At 45.4% G+C, this 25,324-nt stretch overlaps 1 protein-coding gene across 1 annotated transcript in view; it reads right to left on the reverse strand.

Annotated features, from left to right (window-relative positions):
* Positions 1-3,682: 3,682 nt before the first annotated feature.
* LOC136579835 (uncharacterized) overlaps positions 3,683-25,324 on the reverse strand; it is a 79,491-nt gene continuing 57,849 nt past the window's right edge. Inside the window, exon 4 of the mRNA XM_066579899.1 lies at positions 3,683-3,753. Coding sequence (XP_066435996.1) covers positions 3,722-3,753 — 32 coding nt within the window. The 3' untranslated portion in view covers positions 3,683-3,721. The remainder of the gene's footprint in view (positions 3,754-25,324) is intronic.

Genomic DNA, 25,324 nt, shown 5'->3' on the forward strand with positions numbered 1-25,324 from the left:
CTGTATGGCTCATATTTAATGCATGATATATATTACAAAGTGCATTAATATAATAATAATAATAAACTTTATTTGTATAGCGCCAACATATTCCACAGCGCTTACATAGACAGGGGATACAGAAAGACAAAAGTACAAACATTACAGAACCACAGTTACATAGTAATCAATTGATGGAAACAATAGGGGTGCGGGTCCTGCTCCAACGAGCTTACATACTACAAGTAATGGGGTGATACAGAAGGTAAAGGGGCTGGAGATGTGCACTGTATGGCAAGGTGGAGAGTGAGGGGTGATATACACATAGACAATGGTCAGACATTTAGCCGTGTGACGGCAGAAACAGTATGACTGCAGGAGCGGTTTATGATGGCTAGCAGGGATTGCAGTCAGTAGGTCAGGGAGCATGTTATCAGGCGGAGTACAGAGGGGTTTGTTTAGGGAATTTGGTATGCCTCCCTGAAGAGGTGTGTTTTTAGAGCACGCCTGAAGTTCTGCGAGTCCTGGATTGCTCGGGTAGCCTTTGGTAGTGCGTTCCAGAGGACCGGTGCTGCTCTGGAGAAGTCTTGGAGGCGGGAATGAGAAGTTCGAATTAAAGGGGCGCACAATCTGGTTTCGTTAGCAGAGCGGAGAGCCTGGGCTGGTTGATGGATTGAGATGAGGGAGGCGATATAGGGGGGGCGCTGCACTGTGGAGGGCTTTGTGGATGAAGGTGGCGAGTTTAAATTGAATTCTGTATTTAACGGGCAGCCAGTGCAGTGACCGGCACAGGGCAGAGGTGTCAGAGTAGCGTCTGGACAGGAAGATGAGCCTGGCTGCCGCATTCAGGATGGATTGGAGAGGGTAGAGTCTGGTGCAGGGGAGGCCGATCAGCAACGAGTTGCAATAATCGAGCCGGGAGTGGATGAGGACAACAGTAAGCGTTAACGTGTCCACAGTGAGAAAAGAGCGGATTCTTGCGATATTCTTGAGGTGCAGCTGACATGTTCGGGCCAGAGATTGAATGTAGGGGGTAAAAGAGAGATCAGAATCAAATATGACTCCAAGGCAGCGGGCATGTTGTCTAGGAGTTATGGTGGCACCACACACTGAGATGGAGATGTCAGGAGGAGGTCGGTTAGTGGAGGGTGGAAATACCAGCAGGTCAGTTTTAGAGAGGTTTAGTTTTAGGTAGAGAGAGGACATGGTGTTAGAGACAGCGGACAGACAGTTAGTGATGTTTTGGAGTAAAGGTGCAGAGATGTCACGGGAAGAGGTGTATAGCTGGGTGTCATGGCCATACAGAAGTGCTTAACCCCACTTGCTTTCGCGAGACAACCCCTTTAATGGCACCAATGGCAGGAAAAAGACCCCCACATACTGTATATTAGATGACAAAGAGTCACCTCAACTAATTTATTTTGCAAAATATTAAATCTATTACTAATAAAGAAAATGATTTGACATGGCATTTATATGATGAAGCAAGAAAATTGCAGTTCCATACAATTTAGCTATATGTGAATGTAATTAAATTACACTGTGCTGCTTACTCAACTGATAATAATACACATCTTGCCTATTTTTCAGTGTAACCACCTTAAGTATCTTCTTTCATTAAGCATTTGTCTAAATGACAAACCAAAGATGAAATCGCTGCTGGTTACAAATGTATCAATTTTCAGCCATAAACTGTTTTATATTTTGTCACATAAGTAAAATCACACGTTAATGTGACACAATAAGCAGTTTATATTAGGTAATTATTCTATAAAGCGGTCAATCCCTTTAACTTGATTGTCTTCTGTGATCTGCATATATGTCACAGAGACGCAGGTTGAGTATGGAACAGACTAGCTGAGCCCATTTCAGCTAGCTCCAGTCATAGCTGTTTGACAGCTTACAGGCATTACCAATCCTGGCAGTAACATGTAAAATGTTAGTCGAAGAGAGGAAAGTCCCACCTCAAACTCACTATCTGCTTCATGTGATCCAAATGCAGAGGGCTGCTGGTTATCATGGTAGCCTTGTAAAGGTGCCCAGAGCTGCCATGTATTTAACTCTATTAAGCCTTGTCTGCGGCAGGACATAATATGTACCATTAATAATACAATATACTGTAATACTGAAGCACTGCAGTATATTGTAATGATCAAACAATCACAAGTTCAAGTCTCCCAAGGGGACATTTTTAAATGAAAAAAAATATTTAAAAAAAACACTTTTGCCATTATTCCCCACAATTAAAACAATAAACATAATTGGTATCACTGCATTTGAAAAAGCACAAACTATCAAAGTATTGTGCTATTTATCCCACATGGTAAAAGCTGTAAAAAAAAAAAGGAAACATACAAAAATGACAGAATTACATCTTTTTGGTCACACTGTCCAATGAAAATTGAATTAGAAATGATCAAAAAGCCATATTCAGCCCAAAAGTTTTGCAATAAAAACTATAGCTAACAACGGTTGAAATGAGCATTTATAAACCTCCATTGACGGAAAAATAAAAAAGTTATAGGGTTCAGAATATGACGACAAAAAGCAATTTTTTTTCACACAAAAGGGTTTTTAATGGTTTAAAAGTAGTAAAATATTACAAATATAGTAAAAGCATTTTAAAAAAGGAACATAAAGGAAATGCAGCATTGATACAAGGGAAATACATCACCGCAGCTCACACGTATAAGAAGTTCCCAAAGAAAATCATGCTTATATAAACCTGCAATAGGCGCAACTAATCTCAATGTCATGCAAATAATTAAGTGTTGCCATGTGACCGAGGATTTGGAAATCCCTGCACCCTGTTGCGCACATTTTGCCCTTAGCATCCAGAGGGGACTGATTTTCTTTGGGAACTTCTTATACGTGTGAGTGAGGTGATGTATTTCCCTTGTATTGATGCTTCATTTCCTTTATGTTCTCTTTTTTAAATGCCTTTATTATATTTGTACTTCTCAATCAACATTTATTTAATGATACATTTCTGCAGTCCTGTCTTGGACATTTATTTTTGGGTCCAATGTATTATATGGTACATTAAATGGTCCCATATGGCTATGTTGATGAGAAAATAAATAAGCAATCGTTCTTGAAAGGCGAAAATTTAAAAAAAAAATCCCCTGATGAATGACTGGTAGTGAAGGAGCTAAGCAGAATGCTTCAAAATTAAATCAACAGTTTACTTACATTTACTTCATACCCAATTTACAAATACATTCTGCTGTCTCCTGCCCTACTAATAGGAAAAACAGTCTTGCATAAGCTAATAGTCATCTGAAGTCTGGTTTCCATAGAACTGACACACTGGAGATTTACTGTATATCATTTACAAAATGAAAAGAAATTGTGAGTGTGGGGGCTTTTCTAACCGCTTCAACTAAATGATTTGCTAGGAGTCTAAATAGAAAATAGACATCTGCAAGTTTTTACTTTCAACAATAACACTGGAAATGTTTTGTACTACTTGTTGCCAAGGGATCTCCAACTCCCAGCTATTACAAAATCAGACCTTCTTGATAGGCACTTTAGAAGGCATATTTTGTAACAAAACAGTCTACGAGGTGGACAGCTAGGTAACGACTGTACAGCAGAGAACTTGAAACTTCAAGTTAGCCAGCTATGTGCAATCCTCTTGACTTTTCAATGTCTTTCTCGATGCAGCTACAGCCCATTTTGAATATGAAGATTTTGTGCATATCCCTCTTGCATTCCGAAGATCAGTTTAGTTATGTTTTTTTCAGAGTCTTCCAAGTAAAATATTCATAGCATCTAAAAAATGCAACAAATACATTAGGAAAAGAGTACTTTGTTTCAAAATGTGAGCTGTAGGGTTAGATTTTATGGCCCTTTTCTTTAGAATTAAATGCAATTGTTGTTAATTGCCTTAATAGATTTCAATGCACTAAAATCATGCACTCAATATTTGCATTTTGGCCTCCTGCACATGGGCGGCTCGAATCACACATGCAGGATTCCTGCAGAGGAGTTCGACCCGGTGCCTGGCTCGTCACCCCTGCTGACTTGTCTAGTGACTTCTGCATACGCTGCGGATGTGCTGGCCAGCACTCCATCGTGCATGCACAGTAGCCACCGGAGCTGGGGGGGGGGTGACGCGTATCCTGCGATAATTCTGCAGTGCTTACTGCAGAAGTGCGCAGGATGGATGGCTTACATTGACTTCAATGGAAGCTGGACGTGTGTAACCCGCACAAAATCACAGCATGCTGCGATTTATTCTCCATATATATAATACAAAGACTGGCATTGGCTTTTTCAAATTAGCTTTGGTCATCACTTGAAATTCTAAGGATCCTTTTCAGTCTTTGAATTAGTGTGGTTAAATGTTTGAGAATTTAAAAATAGTTTGTCTACACCGGGTAAATAGCCGCCTTAACTCCATAAGGAAAATAAATCACTCGTTAATAGCATGGGTCCTGCTCAATGAGAAGTTCCTATACTAGAGAAGTCCACATTTCTCAGTTACACATCCGTAAGGTAAGTCAGCTAGTCAGTTTATTTCATTGATAAGTTTATGCCTGAAAATGCTATTTCTGAGTATAAGGGGATTGTATAAATCAAATCTTTCAAAGCATATGACTAACATTTACAGCAGCAGACAGAGGTGCTGAGAAAAAATAATTACTGTAGCACTTCTGAAAATGTAAAGGGAAGAGTTTAAAAGAACTTTGCCACATTAGACATGTGTATGGAAGGAGTATTTTGCCTCTATCCCTTTAAGCCAGCTGCTTAGAAGTATTAAAGATATACTCAAAGCTTGGAAAGCCCCTGATTTTTACACCCATCACCAAAGTCAAAGGGGTTTTCCAAGTACAAATACTATTGATGACTTATCCTCAGGATAGGTCAGCAATAATTGATCAGTCAGGCTCCGTGGCCGATCAGCTGAGCAGGTACATGCTGTCAGCACTGCTATACACAGCAGTGGGAGCGGAGGCCGCTACTCCGACCCCTGTGTAGTGACCAGCACTTGTAATTGCAAGCACAGCTCTCACTGATTCCACAGACTGCTGTATATAGTGATGCTGACAGTATGCACCCGCTCAGCTGTGTTCTCAAGCGGTGGAATCTGGTTGATCAACCATTGATGACCTATCTTGAGGACAGCTTATCAATAGCATTTGTGCCTGGAAAACCTCGATAACACTTAAAACATTTCTTATTCAGGAGGTTTCAAGAGTTTATGGACACACCTGTTTAAAAGAACTCTTGGGAACTACAGGTTGACCTGGTTATCCATGTATTAAAAATAGCATTTGTGCCTGGAAAACCTCGATAACACTTAAAACATTTCTTATTCAGGAGGTTTCAAGAGTTTATGGACACACCTGTTTAAAAGAACTCTTGGGAACTACAGGTTGATCTGGTTATCCATGTATTGCCAGTTTAGTTGAACATTGCTTAAGGAATGATATTCTGACCTGCACAGTGCCTCTTTCATAGATTAGAGGTAGGCTTTACATTACAAAGGCTGACAGAATGGCTATAAAATGTCATAGACATATCATGTAGCATCATCCATGCTTCTTTACCATGGAACAGTGTTAGAGAAATCTATTCTCTTCCTCGGGGGCTGTTGGAGAATTTCACCTTAAATTGCTAATTATAATTGTTATGTGTGCTGCTGGGATCTGTAGCCCTAAGGTTCCTAGTAGCACCGCTTCACAGTAATCGTAACACAATGCCCCCCCAGTTACAAAAGGGGGGGCACTATGTTACGATCGTGCTGGCAAACTCAGCACAGGGCCCACACGATCCTGACCAAAGAGACGGATACACGCAGGTTTCAGACAACTGGCCCTGAACTACAGGGAGGATGACATGGCCCTACGTGAGCGGGGACATCGCCCTGATAAAAGGCGGCCCAGTGGTCTTTGGATCTGGGCCCTAGTTGCTCCTAGGAACCACGCCACAGAATGGGACACATACTCATGCCACATGACAAGGACAGAACAACAGGACACATGGAGCCAGAAAACACAGCATACAGCAGTCAAAATGCAACGACTAGAAACAGATGATAAGCTATATATAAATACCAGGTATTAGTTGACATTTAGATCAAAACGTGGAAGCTAGCGGGCCACTTCAAGGCTCCTGGCTATACTGCTAGTCCCTATACTAACCCGGAGTCCAGCCGTACCGGACACAGGTCAAACAGCAAGCTGCAACAGGACAGGAACAGAACACAGGTCACACAGCAAGCTGCAACAGGACAGGAACAGGACTCTACCGGCATGGACTCTACCGGCACAGACACTAACATATAGTGCAAACCACAGACTCCACCTAGAGCTTACATGCACACAGATGATACTCCACAGCAAGTCCAAGTGTCCTCATACAGGGGGGATAGACAGTCAGTAACCGAGCTGACATAGGGAACTGTGTCAGGGATCCACCAACTGACACACAGAAGAGACATAAGACGTTTGGAGGCAGCACCTGTCAGGGGAAGGGAAAAGAGGAGCTGCATGTGCTGCAGACTAGGACTACAGGTGTCCATACCGTCTTTAGGGAAGCAGAGAGACACAACAGACCTACATGCAAACACAGATCTGAGTGGGAACAAGACCGATACATCCAAATAGTACAAGACCAGCCACAACTACTGACAGGAGCTGGGTTTATATGTGCTGCAGGCTAAAGGAGATTGGCTACTGGAGACTACCACACCCAGCCAGCTCAATTAACCCCAACCTGTGAAGCTGTGCTGCTAAGAACCTTAGTACTACAGATACCAGCAGCAGACGTAACAATAATATTGTTTTGCTTTTCCGTATCTTGCTGATATACTATTTGTATATTCGGTTTGTATCTTTTGATCTTACATGTCTTTTTTGATTACATCTTTCTTGATAATGTGCATTTATATCTATTGATCACTTTAAGTAATAAATTTACTCAATTTGTTCTCGCTGTAGAACTCTCCTTTCAGATAAGATATTAATGGAATATTCACAAGATACTGAAACTTGTAGTATTGAGCTGGAATAGGGTTTTCTCCAGCAGGCTTCAGGGTATTCTGCAGCTTTCCTAATTGTGTGGAAGCAGTATGCGCACACTGACCAAGTCAAACACAAGGTATGAATCTCATGTTAAAAATGGCTCTTCTGGGAGGAACATCCAGACAGGGCCTTTTATTGAAAAAGTATAACACCTGCCCTTTATGGGCGTTTAACAGATTACATCAGTAACATATATATATTCTTATTCGCTGGGTTATATAGAATTCCCCGCCTCCCCCTCTCCCCAACTCTCTCAAGTAGAAGCCTTTGTCTTTAACATGTGTCCAAATCTGAAAGTGAAAGTAGATATCCCTTTGTTGGAGAAGGTCCTGTGTGGGGGATGGGGAGGGACTGGGAAAACACTCAATATTGAATACAGGTGTATATATATATATATATATATATATATATATATGTATAACACTAGGACCTTTAACTCTTAGAGGCTGCTTGTGTAACCTATATATATATATTCAGCTAACATTATACCACACATCTTTCTCCATGCCATTGTCCGGCAACTACCATGATGAAATTGTGTGGCCATTACACTCCAGAGCTAAAAGTCATTACAACAGCATAACACATTGGTTTATATAAATCAATAGACATTTTATACTAATTATCATGTCTACTACAATCCCCCCTTGAAATGTCTATTCTCTAACTTTCCCTAGTAATTCCAAAATCCCCTGCGAGTGACCCTCCTTGGGGTCCCAAATCTAGGCAGGCCCATCGAGCATACCAAGGTAAGCTCTCTAAGCCAACCACGGGTTCTTCACAGCCCTTGCGACTGGACCACAGCTGGCCTGGGTCCCCCGTAGTCACCGACTCGTAATTCCAAGGAGGGTGGTCTGACCCTATAACTGGAGCGCGTTGTAGGTTGGATTTAGAGTCTTCAAGGGGGTGTAGGACTTGTCCACTCCATCTGGGGATGCATCCAGTAAACTCATTGTGGGAGCGGCTTTTTCAACAGCTGTTTCACAGGTCTTTTTGACACAGGGGACAACACAGCAGGCTAGAATAGAAAAGATAATCAGTACACATAGAACAGCAATGCCTATCTGCACCAGAATTCTCTGCCACCTGCTCATCCATGAAAAGTACTGGTCCCAAGGGTCAGTTATCCCTGAGTTTCTTTTTAATTCTTCCGATAGTGCGGTCAACTTTTTAATGGCAACTGTGACTTTACCCGTGGGTCCTGTATTGTCTGGGATGTAGGTACAACAAGTCTCCCCTATCATCTTACAGACACCCCCCTTCTCAGCTAAAATCATGTCTAAAGCCATTCTATTTTGAAAAGTCATAGTCGAGGCAGGTCCTAATTGGTCAGCTAGTCCCTGTAAGGCATCTCTGGTGTAATTTATAAATCGCTGCTGATTGTAATAAATATAATTAATCCAGTCAATGTTTTTATTTACCGTAATGATTGGGAAAATGGACTCGAATCCAGCTTTAACTTGGTCTCTAGCTTTATACTCGTCAGGTACCCCCCTTGGCTGTCCTATGGCGTCAATGTACACGTGTAAATCGAAACTACCGCCAGGAGCCTCTCGTCTCACTCTATGATAACTATTGGGGGTAACCTCATTATCCTCAATGTTATCTGACAGGATGTGGAGGGGTATAAGGGCTTTTGCTAAGGCACACTCCCCTGTCCAATTACCTTCCAGACGGGTCGTCAACCTCATGTCTCCACAAAGCCAGTAAACGTCTCCTAAGGACTGGACCTGATTCTGCGTCCATTCCCCTCCCAGTGTACTGTAGGAGGAGCAATACCCATTGGTGAAGTTCCCCAAAAATCTCCCCCCTTGTCGGTTTGCATAGCAGGTGTAGTTTCCGGGGTAGATTGTAATACTCTCCCCGGGGCGAGGCACTTGGGTGATTATGGGGTATTCCTTTTTCCACTTCTCACAAACAGTGTGATTGGTGGAAACGTTCGTGAAGAGACTAAGGAAACACTTTTCAACATCTACAGGGAGATTCAGTGGGACCGTCCCCAAGTGCGGCCGGGCACTACCGCACACGTAACAGTTAGACTTGTTGCTCTTGTTGGCATTGTACCTCATCCACTCTAACCAGAGAGTCTGGTCAGAGTAGCCAGTCTCTACTGTCATGACGTCTTCAAAGGTAGGGTCGGCTATGGCCATCATGTTCATCAAGGTCTTTATTTTGGGGCGCAGGGGGTTAAATATAGGCACGGGGCTAGGTGAAGGCCTCCATTCGGGAGCATCTACCATATCCCTTATTTTAAACTTCCCTAAGGGATCTGTCCTCCCGTATCGGTATGTCCCCAAACAATAAGTCCCCTCGTCTCCCGGGCTTGGATTTTCTATGGTTAGTGTAAGAACCATATTAAAGCCAAGCAACATGATGAGTTCAGCCTTCCAGTTCCCACTATCCTTATTATTTTTAAGGAGGGTCATACGACTAATTAGGGATTTCCCGCTCTTATCTTTTTTATTTACGGCACTTCGCGGTTTGTAGGACCAGTCTGTTCCTGTGTTCCATCCCACTGATCCCCAATAGCGACAGTCTTCTCCCCAGACGTTATCAGTAACACAAATATATTGAATTCCCCGGGTGTACAAGTCATATAACCAACTGGATCGGGCTAAATCCGGCCCATGGTGGGGTTTTGTTTTTAGACACGGGACCACAGTACAATAGTCGAAGGAATATGTGGCCACCTGAGTGTTGGATGAGTTATACCAAAAGGTAACAGTACCCTCATATTCCTCCGACCAAGGATTCCAGTTGCCACCCTCCTCTCTCGTGATTACTGCTCGAGACCCACCTCCCACTCTGACGAGTCCCAACCAGAATAATGTCCACAGCATGACTAGACATGGTCTCCCAGATCTGGAACTTTCTTACAGTGCGAAGCGTGGATCCAGGTGGGTCTTCCGGCTAGTTTCACAGCTGTGGCAGTAGTCAGAAGCACCTGGTAGGGACCATCAAATCGAGGCTCGAGGGAGTGCTTCCTGAGGAACTTCTTGACATACACCCAATCCCCAGGCTTCAAGGTATGGGTCCCGGTGTCCGCCTCTGGATCTGGAATGGAAGAGAACACCTGTGCATGGACCCTGGTTAGTTCTTTGGCAAGGGAAGTTACATACTTAGTCAACACATCAGATTGCAGTTGTAACTGTTGGGGGTAGTAACAACCTAACCTTGGGGCTGACCCAAACAGGATCTCATAGGGGGATAGTGCGTGATCCCCCCTGGGTGTATATCTCACACTGAACAGGGCTATTGGGAGACAGTCTGTCCAGGCTAGCCCTGTTTCCTGCGTCATTTTGAGCATTTTGCTCTTTAGTGTGCCATTAAGTCTCTCTACCTTTCCACTACTCTGGGGGTGGTAAGGTGTGTGGAACAGCAGACTGCTACCAAGGGCCTGCCAAATTTCTTTGGTGACGTTGGCAGTGAACGCTGGACCTTGGTCACTTTCGATGACCTCTGGGATTCCGAACCTGCAGACGAGTTCTGAGAGTAGTTTCTTAGCAGTAGTCTTTGCAGTCATATTGCTCACTGCGTATGCTTCTGGCCAGCCGGAGAAGACATCTACTACTACTAGGGCGTATTCGTATCGCCCGCTCTTTGGCATTTGGATGTGGTCAATCTGGATCCGTTGAAAGGGATACATGGGTCTGGCCAGGTGTTTTGCAGGAACCCTCTCCATACGTCCTGGGTTGCATTCCGCACAAGTAACGCACGACTTACAGTATCGGTCAGTCAGAACCGAGATTCCAGGGGCCACGTAGTACTTCTGAATGAGGGCGTTCATCAGCATTTTGGATAAGTGCGTGGGTCCATGAGCCCATTGTACCACTGCCGGGTACAGAGATCTTGGAAGACAGGGTTTCCTTGAGATTTGATACAGCCCTCTTCTGTCTCTGGTAGCCCCCTTATCTTCCCAGATCTTCAGCTCTTCTGGCGTAACTCTCGCCTGTGCTTCTGAAAGACTTCTTACATCTGGGGTGGTAGGCACTTCTGGTCCCGTCCGAGCGACCATTTCCATTGGCTGATCCTCCACTCGAGTCTCACTTCCTTCGTCTGGACCTGCTGCTGCTTCTTTAGCTGCCTTGTCGGCTAGATAGTTTCCTCTAGCTTCTGGTGAATTTAACTTTCCGTGAGCCTTGACTTTCAGCACAGCCACTTGGGTAGGTAGAAGCAGCGCATCCATCAGTTCTCCGATAGCCTCATGATGTTTCACTGGAGTACCAGCTGTCGTCAGGAATCCCCTGGTTTTCCATATTAGTCCAAAGTCGTGTGCCACCCCAAGAGCATACCTGGAGTCCGTGTAGATATTTGCACTCTTCCCTTTGGCCAATTTACAGGCTGAAATCAGGGCTTGCAGTTCTGCTTCTTGTGCAGACATCGTTGAAGGCAGTCTCTGAGCTTGGAGGATGGTGTCTTCCGTAGTGATTGCATACCCCGTGTGAAACTTTCCCTTGCTGTCCGCGTACCTGGAACCGTCAATAAAAATTGTAAGTTCGGGATTCTGCAGTGGGGTATCTAGGACAGTAGGTAGGTGTGAGGTTTGTTGTTTCATGAGCTCAAAGCAATCATGTTCGGGCACCCCCGGATCATTTGTTTCTTTTTCCTCTTCTGACTCTACACCCCCCTCAGGAAGTGGGAGGAGAGTGGAGGGGTTGAGTATATGGCATCGGCGTAGAGTCACATTATCCGGCAGGAGGAGCGAACATTGCAGTCTGAGGTGTCTTGCTGCCGAAAGATGTTTGGGTTGCGTTTGATTGAGGATGGCCGTAATGTCATGAGGAGCTTGAACAATCAAAGAGTGTCCCAAAACAAGGTCCGAGGTTTTGTCCAACAGGACCTGAGCAGCAAAAACGGCCCTTAGGCAGGAGGGCCCTCTTCGGGCTACTGTGTCTAGCTGTGCAGAGTAGTAGCCAACTGGCCTCATTCTGGGGCCGTGAGATTGGGCAAGGACACCCGTCGCATGTCCCTGCCGTTCGCTGACGAAAAGGTGGAAGTCCTTGTTATAGTCCGGCAGGCCCAATGCAGGGGCTGTAGAGATGGCTGTCTTCAAAAGATAGAAACTTTCAAGCGCCTCCGGTCCTAGAAGAAATGGATCCGTCTTTAAAGCATCGTACAAAGGTTGCATCAGTAGAGAGGCTTCTGGGATCCATGATCTGCAGTAGGAGATTAGGCCAAGGAAAGCCTGTAACGCCCGCGCGGAGTTTGGCACTTGTATCCTCTGGACTGCCAGTATCCGTTCGTGGGTGAGGTGCCTGGCCCCCTGCGTGATGCAGTGACCAAGGAAAACCACCGAAGTGGAGCACCACTGGAGCTTGGATAGAGATGCTTTGCAACCTTGGTCGGCCAGGAAGTAAAGCAGGCTTTCCGACGCCGCCTCAGCTGTGGGGAGATCATCGGCGCACAGCAAGAGGTCATCAACATATTGTAGGAGAACCACCGTAGTGTGTTCAGATTGCCATGGTGCGAGGATAGATGCAATGGCTTTCGCGAACTGACTTGGAGAATTCTGGGCCCCCTGAGGCATCACGGTCCATGTATATTGCCGGCCATCATGGGTGAAGGCGAAGAGAAATTGGCAGGACGGGTCCAACGGGATGCTGAAGAAGGCATTTGCAAGATCCACGACTGTGAAGTATGTGGCGGTGGGCGGTACCCCCGCCAACAGGGTATGTGGATTAGGCACAAGGGGTGTGTCCAAAATGGTGGCCTCGTTCACTGCTCGGAGGTCCTGCACCATACGGTATTTCACCGGCATCCCCTTGGGTGTCTTCTTCTTTACTGGAAACAACGGGGTGTTGCAGGGAGATTCACAGGGTATGAGTGCCCCATTTTCCAAGAGTGCCTTCACTTGCCCTGCGATAGCCTGTGAGACAGAAATCTTGAGTGGATACTGCGGCCGACGTGGTAGGCTGGCTCCAGGTTTCAGTTTAACTTGGAGTTTACCGATGTCTTCCGGGCCTTTGGACCACAGTTTATCTGGAATTCGCTGGAGGACATCGGCCGGCACTGTATTAGGGTTTTCCGTGCTGACTGCAAGGAGTAAAGGTTCTGATGCCAGAATCATCGTATCTTCTTCCGACAAAGGCGATGACACCTTTATTCCTCCATCCTCGGTATAGGTGATGGTGGCTTGTAGCTTGGATAGCAGGTCTGCTCCCAGCAGGTTTAGCGGAGATGTCTTGTGGATCACAAACCGTGCTAACACATTAGGGAGAGAGCCAATCCGTAGGGGTTTTGAAAGGCGGTGAGAGGTAGGACGTCCTTCTATGCCCATGGTCAAGATTTCGACATTGTCCAGCAGGGTCTTGAAAGGGAAATCCGCTTCCTTAATCACACTTCTGGCTGCACCTGTGTCCAGGAGGAAGGTAGTGGGACGGCCTGCAACGGAGAGGGTAACCTGGGCTTGTGGACCCGGCAGATCAATGTTGGTATCCCGCTGAGACATGGCCATAATGGACGCAGGCTTGCCACTGTCCTATTGCAGAAGGTCAGTGGCTGGAGGAGGTGGGGGAGGAAGTTGCTCTCTGGTACTTTGGCCGGAACGTCGCCTTCTTGGAGCGCGGCAGTCACGGCGGAGGTGTCCAGGGCGACCACAATTGTAGCATGTACGCAGATCTGGTTGTCCAGGCTGTGGCACCCGAAATCTCTGCAGGGATGGGTCCTCTGCCAGCATTGCAAGTGTGTGTCCTTTCCCTTCTAGCCCCTTTGCTACCAGTAACAGTGTATCCATGGACAATGTCTTGTATTCCGGACGAGATGTGATGAGGCCTTTCCGTATGGGTTCACGAAGTCCTGACGCAAAGGCAGATGAAAGCATTTGGGCATGCGCTTTGGTTTGCGTGGAAAAGCCTAGGTCATTAAACAACTGAATCAGGCGAGTGTGGTACTTCTCCACAGATTCCCCCTTTTCCTGGGTGACGTCTTGGATGATGGTCGCTTGATCTGCAAGACGATCCTGGGCCCACACCTTGATCTGTTCACAGAACTGAATACCGGATTCATATGTAACGTCGCTCTCCACCTTCAGTGGGTCCAGGTGCTTTTCAATCACTGGCCAATAGGTGTCTCCTGCTTTAACTTCAGTAAGGGCCTGGAGGTCCTTCCAGGTAGCACTAAAATTCTTCTGAATTTGCACCAGTCTCCGGTAAAAAGGCATCGGCTGTCTCTCCGGGTCAGGGAGACTGGTGTTAAGGGTAGACGCCTGAGTGGGAGTAAAAGAAACGTACAACACAGGAGCATCAGCTGGAAGCCGGACTCCCGCGGACTTGGGAGGCTGTTGGCTGTGGGCTAAACGTGCGGGCCCTGGCATCCGGGCCCGCTGGTCTCCACTTGCGTTTATGAAGTGTTCAAGGCGATCCTGCGCACTTCGGATATCTCTCTGTACTCCTTGGAACTCCCCCAGGAGGCTACGGGCTACATTGGCACTAGCGGGGGATGGATCTGCCCATGGATGGAGTCCGTAGCCAGGGGCAACGCTCGGGGAACCATCTTCCCCTAACATCATGAGGGGAAGGCTGCCAGAATTTAACTGGTTAGCTTGCTCTACAGTGCCTTCTAGGGATAGAGGCACAGTGTTGGATGGCACATGAAAAGAGCCATCTGCATGTAGCACTGGATACAGGGATGTCAGAGAATTAGGATTCCCGGGTGTAGCAAGATGGCCGCCGGAGGAAGGGGCGGGGCCAGGTGAGGCAAGATGGCCGCTAGAGGAAGGGGTGGGGCCAGGTGAGGCAAGATGGCCGCTAGAGGAAGGGGCGGGGCCAGGTGAGGCAAGATGGCCGCCAGAGGAAGGGGCGGGGCCAGGTGAGGCAAGATGGCCGCTGGAGGAAGGGGCGGAGCCAGGTGAGGCAAGATGGCCGCTGGAGGAAGGGGCGGGGCCAGGTGAGGCAAGATGGCCGCTGGAGGAAGGGGCAGGGCCAGGTGAGGCAAGATGGCCGCTGGAGGAAGGGGCGGGGCCAGGTGAGGCAAGATGGCCGCTGGAGGAAGGGGCGGGGCCAGGCCTGTCCCTGATGGGGAGGGACCGGAAGTGATGTTACCGACACTAGAAGTGGACACAAAGGAAGAAGTAACATCACGGTAGGGGCGGGGCGCCCCACAATTACTGCAGACCTCACGCCATGTGGGATTTTGAACATTACAAACAAGGCAAGTCCAGCTGGGATGGCCGCCATCATAGGGAGGGGGTATAGTGGACACAAAGGCATTACACTGTTCATGATACAAGTAATACACATCCCCCCCCCCTCCTTCACCTCCTCCTCCACCCAACTCTGCTCATGTATCCCTTTTGCTACTCTATACCACGCCTCAGCAGACTGCAGCACCCCCCTGTCTGCCAGAGCCCCCTTTTTGTCCTTCAAAACTTTCCTCCATTGTTCTGGCTGTAATCTACCACCCCTAATCTTCTCCCATCCTGCAGCTTTTCTGATCCTCTCCCATTGTTCAGCAAACTCTGCTCCCTCCCTTTCAGCAACCAAATCACAAGCTCTATGACCTTTGTCCTTGCTCACTTTGTTCCCCATTTTCTAAACAACCTGCGTCTATGCCTAACCTTCTCAATCTGCTCAACTCTATCCTACCTACCAAGTCTATCCTATCCGAAGTTTCTGGACACAGTAATGTTCCTCTTGTAAAATCTGCTTTCTTCAAATCCTTCCAATATAACCCCTCTTTCCCACTCAGATCACAATGCACATTAATTCTATAACACCGAACAAACGGTACAGACGGGATTACTGGAGAATACCCACAACGGCTCAAGGTATATGGCTCACCTACCTTAGCAACAGCCCACCCTCCACTTGTAATCCCCAACAACACTCCCTGAACACAGTTTGGACAGGACATTTAACTATACAGAGACTGACGATTATATTCAGTGACCAAAGACCTCAACAGTATCCGGAGCCGTCAGCCGTCACAACGCACGGCTAAAATTCCCACGTATTCCTCCCTTTGTACAAGAGCATATACCGAGCTCAATCATACAAATGAATACACGTTTTTCAAATTTACCTGCCCGCTCTCCAAGCGTATTAGAGCAACCGTGCCCTATTACCTAGGGGAGCGTGGCCCTCGGGCGTGCACCCTCAAAGCGTATAGGAACACAGACTATGTCCTGCTATACACTCGAGTCCGCCCCTCTACACACAAAAGGTTAATCCTCACAGAATTTGTCTCTTGGTCTTAGGTACACAGTCTTTAACCGTCTCAGACACAACAGCAACAGCATACAGAATACCCCTAGACAGGTAACATGGTGGTTTTTCGGGTGGACAGAACTAGAGTTATTACCTGTCTTTCAGTGAAGGTCTAGTCTGGATCAGATACAGGCAGATTTAGCAGTTAGAAATCAGTTTTGACACAGGTAGATAAAGCAATCTAACCGTGTTCTGTAGTTTTTGGGCCCCTGAGTTCCGCGTGCTATCTGCCGGTCTCTATACGTTCCAGGCTGTGACCTCACAGATCCACCGCCCACCCAGGGACGCCACTGAGCTGGAATAGGGTTTTCTCCAGCAGGCTTCAGGGTATTCTGCAGCTTTCCTAATTGTGTGGAAGCAGTATGCGCACACTGACCAAGTCAAACACAAGGTATGAATCTCATGTTAAAAATGGCTCTTGTGGGAGGAACATCCAGACAGGGCCTTTTATTGAAAAAGTATAACACCTGCCCTTTATGGGCGTTTAACAGATTACATCAGTAACATATATATATTCTTATTCGCTGGGTTATATAGAATTCCCCGCCTCCCCCTCTCCCCAACTCTCTCAAGTAGAAGCCTTTGTCTTTAACATGTGTCCAAATCTGAAAGTGAAAGTAGATATCCCTTTGTTGGAGAAGGTCCTGTGTGGGGGATGGGGAGGGACTGGGAAAACACTCAATATTGAATACAGGTGTATATATATATATATATGTATAACACTAGGACCTTTAACTCTTAGAGGCTGCTTGTGTAACCTATATATATATATTCAGCTAACATTATACCACACATCTTTCTCCATGCCATTGTCCGGCAACTACCATGATGAAATTGTGTGGCCATTACACTCCAGAGCTAAAAGTCATTACAACAGCATAACACATTGGTTTATATAAATCAATAGACATTTTATACTAATTATCATGTCTACTACAGTATTCCCTGACCCTCATTTTATTAAAGTGCACCAGTCAGCTTAAAATGCTGCCCCTAAAACAGCTATAATCCTTCCTTATCCTAGTAGCCAAAATGGCACAAAAAATGTTGTGCTCTTTTGCTGCTAGGAGTGCTAAAAGAATACATTGTATACATAGTCCACTATATTCAAGAGGAACCCCCCACCTCTCTCTGTAGTGATTGGCAGGCTGCTGTATATGAATGAGTACTCAGCAGCCTGTCAATCATCACCCTGAGAGGTGGGGGAGCACTCTTTTCATAAATACAGCAGATTTATAAAATATGTGTATGAATATATTCCTTCAGCACTCCTTAGAGCCAAAGAGCACATCACTTTTTGTATCATTTTGGCTGTTAGGAGTATGGATCTATAACTCCTCTATGCCCCCCCCCCCCCTCCTTACATAGGGCAGTGATTGAGCTGGTCGAAGTGAGATGGACACTAGGATCTTCACTCTTTCAAATGATTAACATAGGAAATCTTCAGCCCAAATTGTTTTTTGTTCAAGCTCTTAAAAATTATCACAATAATCTGATATGAAGTGCGAGGAGGTATAGGTCATGCATTATTACCAAGGCCCAAGCTGTGTATTCTAAACCATAGTGCAGTCACTCCTGGTTACTAAACTCAGGGACTCAAAATTGTCAACCATGTGGATGGGCTTTCAATACTTCCTTTTTAAGCTAGTATTATTTAAATTTAGTAATTTGTTAAACTCCTACAATAAAATAAAGCAATTAGGGGACTTGTTTTCCCTAAAATGCAAATAGGGTGGCCAATGTATTACTGCTAAATTTGAAATATTCCATGGGTTGCGTGTCTTTCAGGTATTTAAGTCTATTAATCTACTTAGCTATGTCTGTGTGCTTATATTTGTTTTGGTGAGTTTTATGCAGAGCTCATTGTTCAGAAAGCACTTCCAACAGGAAGCATTTCATGTAATTGGCTTCCTGATGAAGTCGAGAGAATAACACAGACTTTATTTTCATTGTTATTACAAGAGACGTATTACCAAATTTCAACAGCTATTAAAAAAACATGTCGACCTGACAAGGTCCACACATTGCACCTTCATATATACTGCATTTTTGAATAATATAAGATCAATAGGCTTCCCAGAATGGTTTTCTGATGAAAAATACTACTGAAAACGCAAAATCCACTACTACATTGTGAGGATGGAAGTTAAGATTTCCCCTATTGGTTAAAATGCTACAGTTCATCTAAGTGGTACATTAAAAAACTAAAGAAATAACACATGTGAGTATTATGAATGAGTTCCTTAACACCTTCAGATTCAGAGGTTTTTCACTTTTTTAGGCCCCCTGCACACGGGCGGAAATTCCGCGGCGGGATTTCCTGCAGAATTTCCGCCCGTGCCCACCTGCATAGGATTGCATTGCAAGATGCAATCCTATGCAGACGGACGTGATTTGTCCGCGTGAAAACACATGCGAAAAAACAAATAGCGGCATGTTTTATTTTTGTGGGGGTCTCTCAGAGGCCCGCACAGAAATGTCAGTGGTGATGAGCCGGCTCCGCTCTGTGCATGCACCGGCTGGGCAGCAGCCGACACATCACAGAGGGGAAAAAACACAGAAGCAGGTGAGCCGCACTGCTCACTGAAGGGGAGCTGGTCGGATCCCGCTGCGAGAACTCTCACAGCAGGATCCGACCTGACTGTCTGCAGGCGGCATTAGTCTTGTTTTTTTCATCCCCACCTTTTTTATTTTTCCACTGCAATAATTTTGTAAGATCTTGTTTCTTGTATTTTTTAATGAGGAGCGCATCCGCAACGGAAAAAAAAAAATAGACATGCTGTGGCCGGAGAATCCATGCCACAACGCCGGATTAGCCGTGATGGATTGACTGTCCCGTGTGGACGAGATTTTTGACAAATCTCGTCCACATGGCTAGCTAATCTCAGGATTAGCGGCCACAGGCGGATTTGCCGCAGCGAAACTCCGCACAGAATTTCTGTGACAAATCCACCCTGTGTGAACCCAGCCTAAAGTTGAATAAGAATTCCAATATTTATACAAAAATATATGTATGTTATGTAATAATGTGTAAAATTATTTATGTGTATTATCTAATGAGGTCAATGTATATGGAAAGTAGTGAATCAAACAGAAAAAATTAAACTGCTTAAGATCCATCTATTTAAGGTATTTATAACAAGGGAAAGCATGGATTGCAATACTTCAAGAGAGGAATTCATTACATTCTCATTTCAAAGTAAATTCTCAAAATTAAAAACAACTACTGGCCATATAAATAGTATACACCACAAAATGCAAGACTGTTTCCCTATTTAATTGTCAAATGTAAATAATGCTGAACATAAATCAATACTTCGTCTACAACTGACGGTCCTTCTTAAATTCCTGTTATGGTGACTTTCTGACCTACAGTAAACCTTGATCTTCGACATTAATGTTGTCCAAAATGAATTGATTTCTGAATTTGAAAAGCTGTCACCTTGAAAAAATTACCCTTCTATTGTCTCAGAGTTTGTGCGAAGTATCAAGCAAAATTAGCAGAAATAATGATTAATTTAATCCATTTTCATGTCAAACAAGATTAATTGTGAATGAAAGATTCCAGCTTTATTATTACTGACATCTACTCCAAATAAAAATTTGAATGGATTTCAGCTCTAGGAACAGGGTTGCAGAAGGAAGTATGAAAAATGCATTGAACCTTTTGTGAGATTTCATTTTATTCATTCCTTCCAATAAGGAAAATATCTGTATAATTTTTACATCTTAGATTTATTACTCTATTGACTTTTCATTTTGTTTGCATCATTTTAATATTAAAAAGGCTATTTTTAATGGTAAATATATCCATAAAACAATAGTATTAATACAAATACTGCACTAATTAATAGCACCAAGAAAGATAATAAAAATGTCATCAATAGTTACTACTACCGCCATTGCTACCAATATAAGAAGTGTACACACAGAAATATCAAACACTATATATTTCTCATGAAATAATATAGGGAACGACATCAATCAAGTAATTACATTAGAAGATTAATGAGTGAAACCGGTACAAATAATTAAAGGCCCACATATTTCATATGTCAAAATAAGGGCTGTTTCACACGCGCATATATCGGCCACTGTTTTCACCACCGGTCGATCTAAACTACGATCTGATACACTGGATTCCAATGCAGCAAGTCACATGGCTGTACTCCCATAGCATAAATGCGCCTGGCAAATATAGCGCTGAGCGCTTTCATGCCGGCCCGAAAAGATAGTCCTGGAACTATCTTTCCGCATGGAATATGTCGGCCGGTGCATGGGCTCCTATGGGAGCAAATAACAGCTGCCGGAGAAGAGAGATAGTTTAGCAGCGTGACTGCCAAACTCCCTCCTTCTTCTCTCCTCCTTTCTCCTCCCCTCCGGCTGTTTGCAATGGGAGGGGGCAGGGGCGAAGCTAAGCTCTGCACCATTCCATTGCTGGCTGCAGACAAGGCTCAGGTGCTTAGCTCGGCCCCCGTCCCGCCCACTCCCACTGTAAACAGGCGGAGGGAAGGGGAGAGGAGGTGAGCCAGCGAGGAGGAGAAAAGGGGAGGCAATGGCATTGCAGCCTCAGCGTATACCCACCAGGGCCCGTGCCGGCTGAATGGGCGCACAAACTTTAGATTGTCAGACTAGTAGTAGTTAAATTTAAACTGATTGTAGCACTAATCATTTTGATTAGAGGTCCTTTGGCATGTGTGAATCTCAACCTATTGACAACTATTGACAATCAAAATTGGTGCTCATTTACCTGGTATTCATGTAGGCCAGTACAGAATATATTGGGGATGAATGATTGCGCATAGAATAGTTTGTTCCTCCATATAGTTTCATCTTTCTTGGCAGTACATTTTTTCGGCTACATAAGAGATAAGATCAGCAAGTTTTTGCTCGTTCAGAAGCTGATTGAGTGCAGTTTTACATGGCCCGATGATCCTGTGTTCCTTTTTATGTACTTGCCCAACCCTCAAGCTGTGTAACAGGGCCTTTATATTCATTTGTTTTCTTTTTGTCACGTTTTTGAAATTTTGATGGGAAAATTAGCAGATCACACAAACCAGGCAGATCCTATTATAACCCTATTATAATTGAATAGGATCATAAGCATTCCTTGGGACTAGAGATGAGCGAGCACCAAAATGCTCGGGTGCTCGTTACTCGGGACGAAATTTTCGCGATGCTCGAGGGTTCGTTTCGAGTAACGAACCCCATTGAAGTCAATGGGCGACCCGAGCATTTTTGTATATCGCCGATGCTCGCTAAGGTTTTCATTTGTGAAAATCTGGGCAATTCAAGAAAGTGATGGGAACAACACAGCAACGGATAGGGCAGGCGAGGGGCTACATGTTGGGCTGCATCTCAAGTTCCCAGGTCCCACTATTAAGCCACAATAGCGGCAAGAGTGGGCCCTCCCCCCCCCCCGCACTGTCAGCATAAAGATCGTTCTCCTCTGCCACAGCTGTAACAGCTGTGGCAGAGAAGAACGATGTTAGCCCATTAAATTCAATAGAGCCGGCAATACAGCAGGTTCCACTGAAAGCAATGGGCTGCCGGCGTGCGCGGTATGAATTGTCGGGAAGGGCTTAAATATATAAGCCCTTCCCTGCAATTCATCCAGGAATGTGTTACAATAAAAATATATACCGTATATACCGGCGTATAAGGCGACGGGGCGTATAAGACGACCCCCCAACTGTCACCTTATACGCCGGGAATACAGCGGAGCAAAGAATAAAAATCATTACTCACTTCCCCCGGAGTTCTGCGGCGCTGCTGCAGGCTGTCGCTCCCTCCTGGTCCCCGGCAGAGCATTGCTTTCTGGACGCAGGGCTTGAAATCCCCGCCTCCAGAAAACACACGTGCCTTCAGCCAATCACGGCCAATGACAATGATGTCATTGAATGGCTGTGATTGGCTGACGGCATGTGTTAGCTAATCACAGTAGCTTTCTGGAGGCGGGGATTTCAAGCCCTGCGTCCAGAAAGCAATGCTCTGCCAGGGACCAAGAGGGAGCGACATCCTGCAGCAGCGCCGCAGAACGCCGGGGGAGGTGAGTAATGATTTTTATTCTTTGCTCCGCTGTATTCCCGGCATATAAGGTGACAGTTGGAAGGTCGTCTTATACGCCCCGTTGCCTTATACGCCGGTATATACGGTATATATTTCTATTGTAACACATATCTGGATGAATTGCAGGGAAGGGCTTATATATTTAAGCCCTTCCCGACAATTCATCCCGCGATCGCCGACAGCCCATTGCTTTCAGTGGAACCTGCTGTATTGCCGGCTCCATTGAATTCAATGGGCAAACATCGTTCTTCTCTGCCACAGCTGTTACAGCTGTGGCAGAGAAGAATGATTTGTCTTCTATATGTTCTCAATGGGGTCGGCGCTGCTGCCGCCGGCCCCATTGAGCGCATATAGAGAAGAGAACAGGAATCGCAGATCGCAGATAGGTGCGATCTGCGATTTCTATGGCCTAAGAAGGACCGTTAGGGTTCTTGAAGCCTAAAATAACTCCTAACGCTCTCCCTATAGCAGCTCCGGCATCAACAGCACTTTCCCTGATCTCTGTCAGAACGCATCTGTGGCGAGCCGCGGGCGGGCAGATTTTAATACTCGGGTGACACCTAATCTCGCCAGCCACTCACTGCAGGGGGGTGGTATAGGGCTTGAACGTTGCAGGGGGAAGTTGTAATGCCTCCCCTGTCTTTCTATTGGCCAGAAAAGCGCGCAAATTTCTCAGGGAAGAAAATGAAAGTGACTCGAACATCGCGTGGTACTCGTCTCGAGTAACGAGCATCTCGAACACCCTAATACTCGAACGAGTATCAAGCTCAGACGAGTATGCTCGCTCATCTCTACTTGGGACCCTTTCAAAAACAGAAGGATCACAGAGAATGGAAGTGGAAAGCGTTGCAGATATCTTCTGGCTACCCGCCTGCCTCCACTCATCACAAACAGGCAGATGTTCATAGTCTGCCTGTTTACATGGGCTGATAGTCACTTGGTTTTTAGCTGAGCTAAAAAACCAAGCAACTCCGACAAGTGAGTAATTTCTCACTCAGTGCCCTGTTGGTGGCCAGGTGTACACGGGACGACTATCGGCCAAAACAGCTGTTTCCACCGATTATTCAGGCGATAATCGTCCATCTAAAAAAGTACCTTTACCTAAATATTTCCTGTTACATGTGAAAATGCAACATTATTCTAAAACTTGTCCTCATTATCAGGTAATATATCTTTGAGAAAATGCAGCACCCATACAATCTGTCTCAAGATCTCATTAAAATGCAATGGATAGACTCAGCGAAGACACATAGCTGAAGCTGCATGTCTGAATGCTGATAAAACGCACTCTTTGAAGATACAGCTAGCTTCATACTTTCCATTGCTCTGTTTGCCATTGGAGATGAAGTAACAACATTTGTTGTCCTATTTTGTTATCATTCTTCACGCAGTAATAGTACAAACAGGAAGCATATACTAGATTATCCCCTTTAACACTATGGAGGAAACCCAGAAAACTTTCCAATCTCTCATTCTCACATCAAGTTATCTTGGTATAATGGTGTTGAGTAGAGATGAGCGAACGCGTTCGTCCGAGCTTGATATTCGTGCGAATATTAGGGTGTTCGGGATGTTCGTTATTCGTAACGAACACCATGCGGTGTTCTGGTTACTTTCACTTCCTTCCCTGAGACGTTAGCGCGCTTTTCTGGCCAATTGAAAGACAGGGAAGGCATTACAACTTCCCCCTGCAACGTTTAAGCCCTATACCACCCCCCTGCTGTGAGTGGCTGGCGAGATCAGGTGTTCGCCTAATATAAAAGTCGGCCCCTCCCGCGGCTCGCCTCAGATGCCTGGTGAGTTAGATGAGGGACAGTGCTGTTTATACCGGAGCTGCCGTAGGGAAAGAATTGGTAGTTAGTGTAGGCTTCAAGACCCCCCAAAGGTCCTTATTAGGGCCACTGATAGCTGTGTGTTGGCTGCTGTTAGCAGTGGCATTTTTTTTTTCTCAAAATCGGCTCTGCAGAGCGTTGCACCTGGCATTAGGGACAGAAGTGCTGCATAGGCAGGGAGAGTGTTAGGAGTGAGTGTAGCCTTCAAGAACCTCAACGGTCCTTTCTAGGGCCATATTTATCCGTGTGCAGTACTGTCCAGGCTGCTGTTAGCTGTGCTGCATTTTTTTTGGGCTTCTCAAAATCGCCTCTGCAGAGCATTCCACCCTCCATTGATACTGCAGGGAAAGAATTGTATAGGCAGGGCCACAACACAGTTATTATTCATAGAATATACGCAGTGCTGCCTTTTGGTGGAAAAACAAGTGAAAACAAATCTATTTGTCCAGCCTCTGTCCGTCCTTACGGGCGGTGGACACGTGTGAGCTGCGTGAAAAACATTGCTAAATCATACGCACCCAGCTACGCTTTACTGCTGGCTTCGCCATTTGCTTTCCTTAATTGGGAAAAAAAAATACCTGCTCTGCCAGAGTTATAATAACTCTGCTACCCTCACGTTCTGTGACACATTAGCAGGGACACAGCACAGTTATTAAACTTCTCATGTTCATTGAATATACGCAGTGCTGCCTTTTGGTGGAAAAACAAGTGAAAACAAATCTATTTGTCCAGCCTCTGTCCGTCCTTACGGGCGGTGGACACGTGTGAGCTGCGTGAAAAACATTGCTAAATCATACGCACCCAGCTACGCTTTACTGCTGGGTTCGCCATTTGCTTTCCTTAATTGGGAAAAAAAATACCTGCTCTGCCAGAGTTATAATAACTCTGCTACCCTCACGTTCTGTGACACATTAGCAGGGACACAGCACAGTTATTAAACTTCTCATGTTCATTGAATATACGCAGTGCTGCCTTTTGGTGGAAAAACAAGTGAAAACAAATCTATTTGTCCAGCCTCTGTCCGTCCTTACGGGCGGTGGACACGTGTGAGCTGCGTGAAAAACATTGCTAAATCATACGCACCCAGCTACGCTTTACTGCTGGCTTCGCCATTTGCTTTCCTTAATTGGGAAAAAAAATACCTGCTCTGCCAGAGTTATAATAACTCTGCTACCCTCACGTTCTGTGACACATTAGCAGGGACACAGCA

Source organism: Eleutherodactylus coqui, chromosome 1, assembly GCF_035609145.1.
Source record: "Eleutherodactylus coqui strain aEleCoq1 chromosome 1, aEleCoq1.hap1, whole genome shotgun sequence".
Taxonomy (NCBI): domain Eukaryota; kingdom Metazoa; phylum Chordata; class Amphibia; order Anura; family Eleutherodactylidae; genus Eleutherodactylus; species Eleutherodactylus coqui.